General features: G+C 46.6%; 1 protein-coding gene across 2 annotated transcripts; it reads left to right on the top strand.

Moving 5' to 3' along the window:
* Positions 1 to 5,174: 5,174 nt before the first annotated feature.
* On the top strand, positions 5,175 to 11,006 carry LOC119338334 (39S ribosomal protein L46, mitochondrial-like). 2 transcript variants are annotated; one of them, XM_037610625.1, is made up of 6 exons: positions 5,175 to 5,432; positions 5,536 to 5,601; positions 6,376 to 6,450; positions 9,901 to 10,030; positions 10,189 to 10,311; positions 10,474 to 11,006. In XM_037610625.1, exons 1-6 carry the CDS (start codon positions 5,239 to 5,241, stop codon positions 10,624 to 10,626), a joined length of 741 nt encoding a protein of 246 aa, XP_037466522.1. In that variant the 5' UTR covers positions 5,175 to 5,238; the 3' UTR covers positions 10,627 to 11,006. The 2 variants fall into 2 exon arrangements, with proteins under 2 accessions (XP_037466522.1, XP_037466523.1); XM_037610626.1 differs by having other exon boundaries at positions 5,178 to 5,432; positions 10,477 to 11,006.
* The last annotated feature ends 582 nt before the right edge of the window (positions 11,007 to 11,588 follow it).

The following is an 11,588-nucleotide window of genomic DNA, read 5'->3' as shown; positions in this document are numbered from 1 at the left end:
CCCTGGGGGAACTATTGGGCCTACATGGGCCATAGGGAAGAGGGGAGGCAGCCCACAAGGGGCAGCCGTGCCCCCTCCCTATAGGGAGTCCGAATTGGACTGGGGAGGGGGCGTGCCCCCCCTTTCCTTCTCCTCTCCCTCTCCTTCCTTCCCCCTTCCTCCTCCTAGTTGGACTAGGAAAGAGGGAGTCCTACTCCTATTAGGAGGAGGAGGACTCCCCCTCCTTGGCGCGCCCCAAGGGTCGGCCGTCCTCCCCCTTTGCTCCTTTATATATGGGGGCAGGGGGGCACCCCATGGACACAGAAGTTGATCATTGTTCTCTTAGCCGTGTGCGGTGCCCCCCTCCACCATAATCCACCTCGGTCATATCGTTGCAGTGCTTAGGCAAAGCTCTGCACCGGTAGCTTTATCATCACTGTCATCATGCCGTCGTGCTGACGAAGCTCTCCCTCGACACTCTGCTGGATCATGAGTTCGTGGGACGTCACCGAGCTGAACATGTGCAGATCGCGGAGGTGTCGTACTTTCGGTGCTAGGATCGGTCGATCGTGAAGACGTACGACTACATCAACCGCGTTGTCATAACACTTTCGCTTACGGTCTACGAAGGTACGTGGACTACACTCTCCCCTCTCGTTGCTATGCATCACCATGATCTTGCGTGTGCGTAGGAATTTTTTGGAAATTACTGCGTTCCCCAACACCTACACCGGTGCTTGGCAACCCGGCCTTCGTCCGCATACTGGTGCCCATGGTTTGCTCACCCCTCGACAGCCGGCGAACGCATATCATGCCGCTCCATCATATGCTCCTTACGGTGCTCCCTCGCCCTCTCCTGCTGATGGAAGTCTCTACTAATACATGCCCTCGTCGGCTCTCCTTCCTTCACCGGCATATCAGCCGCCGTTGCTACCCACACCAACCTCACCTGCACCGCCAAGCTGGGATCAAACCGCCTTTCTCTAGGCCATGAACAACTTTGCTGCCCAAGGAAACTCAGGTACGGATTGGATTTTTTATTCTAGTGCCTCTAGTCATATGTCTGCATCAAGTAATTTCCTTTCTTCTTGCACTCCTACGTTTCCTTCCATTACTCTTGGTGATGGTTCATCTATTCCCATATACTATGTAGGTAAGGCTCAACTTCCCTCTCCCACTAAACCACTTCTTCCTCGTGATGTTCTTGTTGCACCCGCTCTTATTAAACACTTAATTTTTGTTCACCAATTTACTCGCGACAATCTCATTTCCATTGAATTCGACCCCTTTGGCTTGTCTGTGAAGGATTACTAGACCAAGGCCGAGATCGCCCACTTTAATAGCTCCGGTGAACTCTACTCTCTTCATGGTGTTCCTGTCGCCGCTCCTCCTACATCCATGGTAGCCTCCGTCGACCTTTGACATCGTAATTTGGGTCTTCCCAACCCTGCTGTTTTAGCATCTATGCTTAGTGAATTTTCCATACCATGTAATCATGATTCCCACAATTCTTTGTTTTGCGAGTCTTGTCAGTTAGGCAAACATGTGTGTCTTCCCTTTAGCTCCTCTAGTTCTTCTAGTATTTATTCTTTTGAATTAATACATTGTGATTTATGGACATCACCTATTGCAAATGTTTCTGGTTTTAAATACTATCTTCTCAAACCTTTTTAGATCATATTATTACCCTTCTTCATTCTGAATTCTCCATGACTGATCTTGGTACTCTTCATCACTTTTTGGGCATTGTTGTTCTTCGTGATTCTTCTTGCCTTTTTCTTTCCCAATGTCAGTATACTCTTGATCTTAGGTATTTGAAAGGTACTCTTGATCATGGTCTTGACATCAACAAGTCCACTCCTCATTCTCCCACCGCACACTCTGATGCAGACTGGGCTGGTTGTCCAGACACTCGACGATCCACATCTAGTTTTTGTGTTTTTCTAGGTAACAATTTGATTTCTTGGTCCTCAGAAAGACATGTTACGTTCTCCCGCTCGTCCGCTGAAGCTGAGTATCATACTTTGGCACATGTCGTCGCTGATACTATTTGGGTTCGTCAATTGCTCTCAGAACTGCACCGACCGATTGAGCAGGCTACTATTGTATATTGTGATAATATTTTAGCTGTTTACATGTCTGGAAATCCTGTTCAGCATCGCCGGACCAAACACATTGAGATTGATATTCACTTTGTTCGAGAGAAGGTGGCTCTTGGACATGTTCGGGTACTCCATGTTCCTACTACGGCTCAATTCGCCGACATCTTCACGAAAGGACTTGCTACTAAGCCATTTCAAGACATACGTTTCAGTTTCAACGTCATTGAGCCTCCCGTTGATACCACGGGGGATGTTAGACTATTCCATGGATCACAAGTTTCCTAGTCCAAGTCGGTTTGTAATATCTAGTCTAAGTCAGTTTGTACCAATATATATATAGCCATGTACCCTGTACTAAATATAATACAAGGGGAGTATCATACTCCCTTCGTTCCTAAATATTTGTCTTTCTAGAGATTTCAATAAGTGACCACATACGGAGCAAAATGAGTGAATCTACACTCTAAAATATGTCTATATACATCCGTATGTGGTAGTCCACTTGAAATCTCTAAAAAGACAAATATTTAGGAATGGAGGTAGTATAATATAGCTTCACTATATAGGATTCGAAGAGTTGCGCCCCTTGGAATTCATCAGGGGCGTGTTTGGTTGCCGTAGTCTACAGTAGCTGCATTGCATAGCCTTCTCAACTCAGCCTGGCTATGCAAATGCAGCCTCAAATGCACCATCTGCAAGTTGTTTGGTTGCCTGCATGCCCTCTTGCCTGCATGGGCTGAACCACACTTCCTGGTGTTTGGTTGCCTGCATGTTAGTGACAAACCCAAGGCATGGTGTTTGGTTGTATGCAACGCCTGGTGTGTGGTAGCCTCTTTGGCTAGTTGGTGAGGTTACCAGCACACTTCGGCACAACCATGTAGTACACATCATAAGCAGATCAGAGCATAAACAGAGGATCAACTACTTAACAACATATTTAGATAAGCAGTACCACACTTCATAACAGTTCAACGCATAAACCATAAACAGTTAAAAGTAGACTCAATAGTACTTAGGAAGGAGGTGCCCCGACCCTAGTCCTTGGCGGCGAAGGCTTCGTCGTGCTTTCCGCACTTGTTGACGACCTCAATGCCATCGTCGTCGAAGATAATGACCTTGAGGGTGTCGGGAGTTAGGAGCTTGAACGTCACCATGTAGCCGATCTTGATTTGATGAACGGCTACTTAGGTGGCCAAACCCTGATCCAGGGTCACCCTGCCGTTCATCAGCTTCACCGTCACCTTCCAGGAGCAGCCAATGTTGTTCCTGAGCTTGAACTCCGTCAGCACCGCGACGAAGTGCTTGGTGAAGTCCAAGGGCATGGGATGCACTCAAGCTTCGGTGCAAGGATGACCTTGCAGAAGTGAGTTGGGCCATCCTCCTCATGGTAGTGGCCGTAGTTGCAGCGCTTGTTGCTGGGGGGCTCCTCCATGCGCTCGTCATCGCCAACCTCAGGCGTCTTTGGTTCTTCCTCGGTGGTGGGCGGCAGCACAACCTCGGGCATTGGATGAAGGGGCTGCTTGCCCTTGTTGTCAACGGCAGGGAGCACCTCCGTGCCCATCTCATTGCTCTCCTCGATCTGCACACAATTCATGGAGTCAGACACATCACAGAGTTCATGGCTTATTGAAGAGCATGTAGTTAAAATGGCATGACTGTCACTCTTCCTCCTCTCCATCGCCCCTATATTTACTCACCCTGCCCACCACTACTTACCCATCCCATCTCTTCTCTCACTGTCAACCTTCCTCCTCTCCATCGCCATGAGCTCTAGCTCCAGCTCCAACGCCAACCCCTTCCCTTGGGGTATTGGCTGGAGGGCCTTCTTCCTCGGGTGGTCGGCTGGTGACCGCACCAAGTTCGAGAACACCATGGAGGTGTGCTCGAACTTCGGCTCCATGCCTGACATGCAGAAGGAATCTTATGCAGTGCCCATGAGGGCCACTGCACAATAGCTGAAGACGCTGATTCCTGACCCAACGAAAGGCGCGATGGAAGTCGACATCATTCACTGGGCCATGAATCAGGCCGTCTTCGAGGACGCTAAACAGAAGAAGAAGTGGTCCAAGTACAAGAACTACTGGGCTCCTAATGACCACCGTGCCGCAGTGTACTGGGAGACGACAATCGTGCCGCCGGCGGTCATCGGCGGGGAGCCTAAGGAGGAGGAAGAACTGGTGCAGATGCCATCGAGGGCGCCGGAGCCAGGCCATCGTACCTGGCAGATCGACCTCGACTCCGCCGAGGACGACGACGACGACCCGCCGCCCCGCACGGCGATGAACAAGAATGTGAAGGCCAACCACTCGACCCGCCGCTCCGCACGCCCGTGATGGCCGCCACGGTTAGCCGGTGTCCCTTGTGTACCGCCAATCCCCCTTCTACTCCATCCGCATCTACCTCTATTCCGATCTTGCATGAACTAGTATGAAGTAGTATGAACTCGTATGAACTAGTATGAACTGCCATGCTTATCTCCCTCTATTCCCCATTTCCCTCTCCACCGTGGATCGAATCTATCGCCGGGCGAACGGGAAAAAGTAGTGCATGACAAACAGAGAGGTGCTTACCGCCATTGCTGCGGGCCAGGTGATGATCCGCTCGCCGGTGATGGAGTCCGGTGGTCTTCTTGCTCTCCTCCGATCCGCCGCCGCCGGTGAGAGTTATGAGAGTGCGGGAGAGTGGGGAGAGGGAGCGGTGAGGGGCGGTGAGGCTAATAACTGCCGGCGCTTCGGGAAGCAACGCGGCTTCTCGAGTGTGGCCACGCGCGTGCAGCCGCTGCCGCCCACGTGCACCGCTCGGGCCTGACCCTGGAGAAACTGCCGATTCGAGCGTTTCCAAGGAGCCAGGCCCAGGAATGCTTTAAGGTTCGTGCCATGCAGGCCAAACAGTAAAAGCAGACAACTTTTTTTTTTAGAGAAGTAAAAGCAGACAACTAATCGGTCCGTTTGCGTCCCGCGCGAGCCAGACCGGGCCTGGTGCAGGAACCAAACACGCCCCAGGCGTGTACCAAATCAAATGCGAAATGATGCGGCCCGTGGAGGAGAGCACAAGGCCGGCCCACGAGCCGGGTTTAAGCAGGGTTCTTCACTGGCTCCTTCCTCCCACCCTTCTTGCGGCGCGACCCAACCCCAACGCCCCCCTCCCACCCCACACGATGCTGCCGCGATCGCCGGCAAGCCTCCACCTCCGGTCGCTCCGGTGGCCGCGGGGCTTCAGCTCGTCCTCAGCCCCGGCCGCGGCCGCGAAGGAAGGGGCTGACGGGAAGATCGTGGCCTCGGTGGTGTTCGAGCGCCTCCCCGTCGTCATCCCCAAGATCCACCCCGTCGTCTACGCCTTCCAAGAATTCTCGTACTCCAGATCCGCCCGTCTCCCCTCTAGTTTTGCGGCGCCTGCTGTTTGCTCGGGGCTGATGTCGTCCTCCGCGCGGGGTTTGGTTTCTTCCCCTTGCTAGGTTCCGATGGAGGCAGCAGTACAGGCGGCAGTACCCTGACGATGTCCTAGGCAAGGCGGACGCGAGGTGACATTTCGCCCTCGCGCTTTGCGATCTCTTTGTATGTTTTTGTTTGCACATCGGTCATTTCTCGCTTATAGATTTGAAGTTTATAATAGGTTAAGTGCATTATTGGGTAAGGGTAGCATATTTTCTTTGCTGTGCCTGTGGGCAGTATACGATTGAGTATGCCGGCACAAGAGTCTTGTATCATAATAGATTGGGAATTTCAAGGAGAGGGGAATAGTTATTCTTGTTTCGTGTGCAAAATGAACAACACTGGCCATGCAGCTTTTACAATTAGTATTTACCAGGTAAACGTGGGGAGCAATTGGAAGTTGATACATGGAGTAGTTTGTACAAGCAATGCCAATAGTTGCAACTTCTTAGTGAGTAAACAATGCTTGACCCAAAACTGGCAAAAATATAGATAGAATCCCATGTGTTCTTAGAAGCATGATTTTTAGAATCCAATGGTCAAATTAGATCCATGAAATAGAACTTGCACGCAAATGTTCTGTCTGTTCACATAGATCTGTGATGGTTCTTAGAAGGAGCATCAGTAAAGGATTTGGGTCCCATTCCATGCTAATGAAGCATGATTTTGGCAGAATCCCCATGATCAGAAATTGTACCTACTGTCAAAATCATCTGCTCCATAACATAGATCACAATAGGCTTTTGTGAATATACAACAACTTCAATGTGGCAGTGGAATATGTGCAGACAGGCTTTGATTCAATTATTGTCTTTTCAGTTGCCATTATGTAGTACATGAAACATGCTTGTTTATGTGTGCAGGGGCAAGGGTGATTATCAGATAGACTATGTGCCTGCTCCAAGAATCACAGAAGCTGACAAAGCAAATGACAGGAAGTAAGTTTCCAGCTTCCATTCCTGTCACTTTATTTCATAACTTAGCTTGCTTGGGTGCATACTTTCTTGTGGTTATTGTCAGTGTCAGTTACACTCTTGTTATGCAAGCATGTGCTAACTTATATTGCACATTGTCCTGAATGTTTCTAATTCTATTGATAGTATCATATAGATATGCATGTGATTTAGTACATATTATTTTTTGCTTAGTCTGTTTTGCCCTTCGAACATGCACTGCATTCTAAGGTTGTAGCTCCAGATTCTCATTCCCTGTACCTTCTATGCCGTTAACAGGCTTTCTTTGCTTATTTCTTTTGTTTCTCACCTTAACTCTAATGAACTATTTATTCTAAAGGCCGAAACCACAGTATCATGTTGGTGATATTCTCTTGTCATCATTTTCCTTTTTTGCTAGTGATAGTGTTTCCATGCCTTACCTGCATGGATGCTTGAGCCTATGTGACCTTGTATCGGCTACAATTGCATGTACTTTCCTGGGGTACAAACATATCCACATGACCCTATTTCTCTCCATTTCTTACTCTTCTCAGTTGCATGAATGCACATTCATTATCTGTCACTACTAGAGTAACACAAATAACACGTGCCCACTTATGATTTCTTACTCTCCTCAGCTGCATGAATGGACATTCATATTGACTTGCATGGTATCGGAGCTGATTTCAGCTTAACTGTCATTCTCTTCACCACCCTTCTTCCTCTCTCCATCCCATTCTATTTATATGCTATCAATGTTGCTAGCATCAAAACACATGTATCCATCTCCTGTGATCTCCGAGCTTCCAACTAATTTTACTGGTGCTAGTTTCTTTACTGCGCTGCAAATATGCTCTCAGGGATAATGTCCTAGGCACTTTTCCACTTTTGCCAATATATCAAATGGGCGTGCCCAGTGCAGCTCCCACACAATGTGGGGTCTGGGGAAGGGAATTTCTAGACAGCCTTACCCTTGCGTAATAATTCTGCAAGAAGGCTGGTTCAAAACTAGGACCTCCAGGCCACAAGTGGAGAGACTGTACCATGCACCAGGCCCGCCCTTCGCCAATATGTCAAATGGCAGAAGTATAATAATTACATTGTCCTTTGTTTGCCACTTGGCTCGATCTCTCCCTATATCTTTCACGTAATGTAAAGCTTGATATGATAGCCATTAGCCGAGAAAGTGTGCATTACATTATACTCCCCCCGTTCCTAAATCTAAGTCTTTTTAGAGATCTCCATAAGGACTACATAAGGATGTATATAGACATATTTAAGAGTGTAGATCCACTCATTTTGCTTCGTATGTAGTCCGCAGTGAAATCTCTAAAAAGACTTATATTTAGGAACGGAGGGAGTATTTGTCAAGATAGCAATAAGAGGTACACCATAAATCTTGAGGCCGAGTGATAAGATAGGGAGTGGAAAATCTGCAACGTGAATCACTATTGTATTCAGTATACAAGTACATGTGCATACAAACCTTACAAATGAAGCTAACAACTAAACCTATTCTGATGCACGACAATTGTGTAGGGGAGTGCAGCAAGCCATGTCACCTAGCATGCCTGTGATACATGCTATGTTGAACATGTCCGTGCATAGACACACAAGTGAAGGTAGCACCTAGACCTATCCTAATGCATGACATGGAGGCAAGTGCAGCAAGCCAAGTCATCCAACACGCATGTTACGTATGTAGTGTATGAACATGGCCATCTACTGTTCATGGGTTGTCTGTGTCACATGCACGCTGTGACTCACCTCCACAACCTTTGTGAATTAGGATAGATCTAGTTGAGCTTTGCTTGTAAGCTTACTATATAACCCACCAGTTCATTGTAGCTAAATGTCCTGGTCAGCCTAGCTGTATCTACACCTATGATGGATTAAGGTACTTGTGCAATTCAGAAAATATTCAAACGCTTCACAAGCATTAGTAGATGTATATGTAAGAGTACATGCAAAACTATGCAAATTGACCTGTACATTGTTTTGTACAAAGAAGACAAAAATTGCTGCTACAGTGAAATCTTTTTTTCCTTTTTACAGCACTGTACAAGTCAGTTTGTACAATTTTTTTGCATGTTTCTTTACATTTATACACTACTACTCTGAACTGTTTTGAATACTACAAGTACTTTGATCATCATAGGCTTAGATACACCTGTGTACCAGATCCCCTTTGAATTTAGCTAAATGTCCTGGTCAATCTAGGTGTATCTATACCTATGATGGATGAAGGTATATTAAAAGAAAGGAAAATATGAGCTTTTTCAAAGTGTGCCGCCATCCTGTCCTTCTTGGGTGTCCAGATTCAAAGAAGTGTTTTCTCTGCTGGTGCATGTGGTTAAGCCCAGCCTGAAGTCTAAGGATTGTTGTTATTGTTCCTCTATAGCCTAGGCCTAAACCTCTAGGGTTTTCGGATTTCATTCCCCCCTCCCCCCTCTCTCTCTCCTTTGTAATTATGTAACTGCACTTTGGTTTGTTGGCCTTTGATGTATGTCAGTAGGAGCATGGTATAGTAAATCATGGTAGATACACCATTGTCACGCCAAATCCGCTTTGATGCGTTGTGCACTATCACCATATACTTGTATGAATAGCTCGGTGATTATTCTAACAATTCTTCTATGCACTTAGCTAGTCTCCCCTCCTTAGAAGGCTGGAAGTTTCAGGGTTGACCCCACAGATTATATTTCTGCCTCTGCCATAGGCTGTCGGCCTTCCTAAGGTTCATCGAGTTGCACTCACTTTCATGTGACATGTTCCTTGAGTAAAGCACCTCGATGAAGGTTGGCAACGGCGGCTGCTTGGCTAGCACCATTTAACTTGTGGCAATGTGTCCTTGGATGTGAGCGTGCCAATGTGACTCATCCTTGTTGCTGTGAGAGTAGTTCTCCTTAATTGTTTTGGCAGTCACATCAATATTCATATTATATCAGAGATCTCAATGGAGACCAAGGTAGCCAAGAAAGGATGATTTGATCATATTGTTTCCATTTGGATTTGGGTAAGATGGGCAAGTGTGTTTGGCATGGACCTTGAAAGCATGTTTACCAAGCGTAACGAAGAAAAGCTTGGTGATGGAGTGGTATAGTCGGCTTTTGCCCATAGTTGAGAAAATAGGAAGGGCGGTCTGCACTGTTCCTTCTGCTGTGCAAACCGATACCATCCTGTCCACATCACCAGCAGTTATAAATATATGCATGGTTGTCATAATTTTATCTTTAGTATTCCTGGATAGCTCTTTTATGTTTTACTCATTCCTAGCCCGAAGATTGTAGACATACCTCATACAGCAGTATCTTATTTGATATTTTGTGTTACCTGCAAAACACTCCATCATGTCCTGAAACTCAAATATATATATTGTGAACCAACTTTCATGACAATGCTGCTCTGTGAGTATAACACTGTAAACTTTTGCTAATCCAATGTTTTCTGTAGGTCACTACAACGAGCTCTGGATAATAAGCTCTATCTTCTCCTGTACGGCAAAACTTTTGGGGCTCCTGATGGCAAGCCTGTTTGGCATTTTCCAGAAAAAGTTTATGAAAATGAAGACTCTTTGCGTTTGGTATGCACTTCCCAAAAAAGCCTTCTTATTTTTATTAGATGATCCATGCTTTAGTTCACTTCCAGTTTATTTCCTTATATTATTTGATAAATTTCTGGTAGTATAAAATTGTAGTTTCATAGTATCATGCGTATTCATATTTTGTGTATTGATTTCAGTGTGCCGAGTCAGCCCTAAAATCTGTTCTCGGCGGGCTTGACAATACATATTTTGTTGGCAACGCTCCAATGGCTCACATGGTAACTGAACAAAAAGAGGATTCCACTGTTTCACCATTCAAGGTATTTCTTGGTTCACCATTTTTCTTCTTCTAGTACTAGAATAGGCATAGGACGCGTATCATTGATTAAAAGAAGACTTGCTTGCATTTTGTCAAGCAATCGACATATTAGTTTTGACGCAGTGTCACCCGATGGTCTCTTAATCCTGTTGTATGCATCTAGCAGCGGTTCTTCTTCAAGTCGCAAGTGATTGGCACCACGCATTTGGACATCAGGAGGTGCGAGGACCATGCGTGGGTGACCAAAGCTGAGTTGCTGGAATATTTTCCGGAGCACAAGGATCTCTTGAACAAGATGATCATTCACGTAAGATAGATGATAGCTTTAATCTGTCGGGGGCGGCGACGAAGCGGAGGCCATCTGAACATGGAGCGCTGCTTGTCCTGTGTACCGGTTTCCAGCCACCACCATCTGGGCCGCAAGCGTTTGTCGAAAGAGTGAAGCCCCAGAATTTGTTGTTTGCATTTTTAGACAAAAAAAAAAATGCACGCTAGCTTAAGCTTTACTACAGGCTCTTCTCCCGTCACATGCTATACCTGTTATTTTTTGTGGGGAAATAATTGATGGGGTGCCAGTCTGTTGTCCCTGTTTCCTGACGTTTTGTGGCCGGCCAACTTACCCAACGCAAAGGCGCTTGAATTGAACGTGTAATTCCTATTTTCAAATTTCTCCAGTTTGACTTTGACCTATCTTCATTTCTGCCGCCCTAGTTGTGAAGATATAATTCCTGCCGCTGTGAAGATAATTCGTGCGACTGTAGCACTAGTATTGTTTGAGAACTGCCGCTGTAGCACTAGTATTGTTTTTTACTTTGACCTATCTTCATTTCTATCTTCACAACATTGACCAAAAAGAGACAGGAAGACAATCTTGTTGATGCGTATGGCTCCAAATTGGGGCCGAAATCACTGTTCTGACCTTGTTAGCAATCTTTGTCGCAAACTGAACTCGACATGAAAGTATTTCACGATCTGACCCTTTTAGTAACGCCACAGCCCATGGCGTTTCTGTCCAACTTAAAAACGCCGAGCTAGCTAACGCTGCAGCGGCACATAGACACGCCGAGCTAGCTAGCGTTTCTGCCCAACTTCGAAACGCCATAAGCTGGGGCGTTGCTGTCCAATATAGAAACGCCATAAGCTAGGGCGTTACTGGCATGGCCCATGGCAGGCCGACTGCTGATGTGGGTGAGCACAGGACGCCAATGTTGTTGGCGTTTCCTAAGCTCTCACCAACGCCATTGAACATGGCGTTTGCTTGTTGGTAGTGCAGATGCT

This window comes from Triticum dicoccoides, chromosome 7B, assembly GCF_002162155.2.
Source record: "Triticum dicoccoides isolate Atlit2015 ecotype Zavitan chromosome 7B, WEW_v2.0, whole genome shotgun sequence".
Classification (NCBI taxonomy): Eukaryota; Viridiplantae; Streptophyta; class Magnoliopsida; order Poales; family Poaceae; genus Triticum; species Triticum dicoccoides.
The sequence above is the reverse complement of the archived record's forward strand: the minus strand, read 5'-3'. Positions and strand labels throughout refer to the sequence as shown.

Excerpts from the sequence above, each read along its gene's own strand:
- LOC119338334 (XM_037610625.1), top strand. The coding sequence starts at position 5,239 with ATGCTGCCGCGATCGCCGGCAAGCCTCCACCTCCGGTCGCTCCGGTGG. Across the intron at positions 5,433-5,535 it reads TACGCCTTCCAAGAATTCTC|GTTCCGATGGAGGCAGCAGT; the intron begins GTACTCCAGATC and ends TCCCCTTGCTAG. Across the intron at positions 6,451-9,900 it reads GACAAAGCAAATGACAGGAA|GTCACTACAACGAGCTCTGG; the intron begins GTAAGTTTCCAG and ends TGTTTTCTGTAG.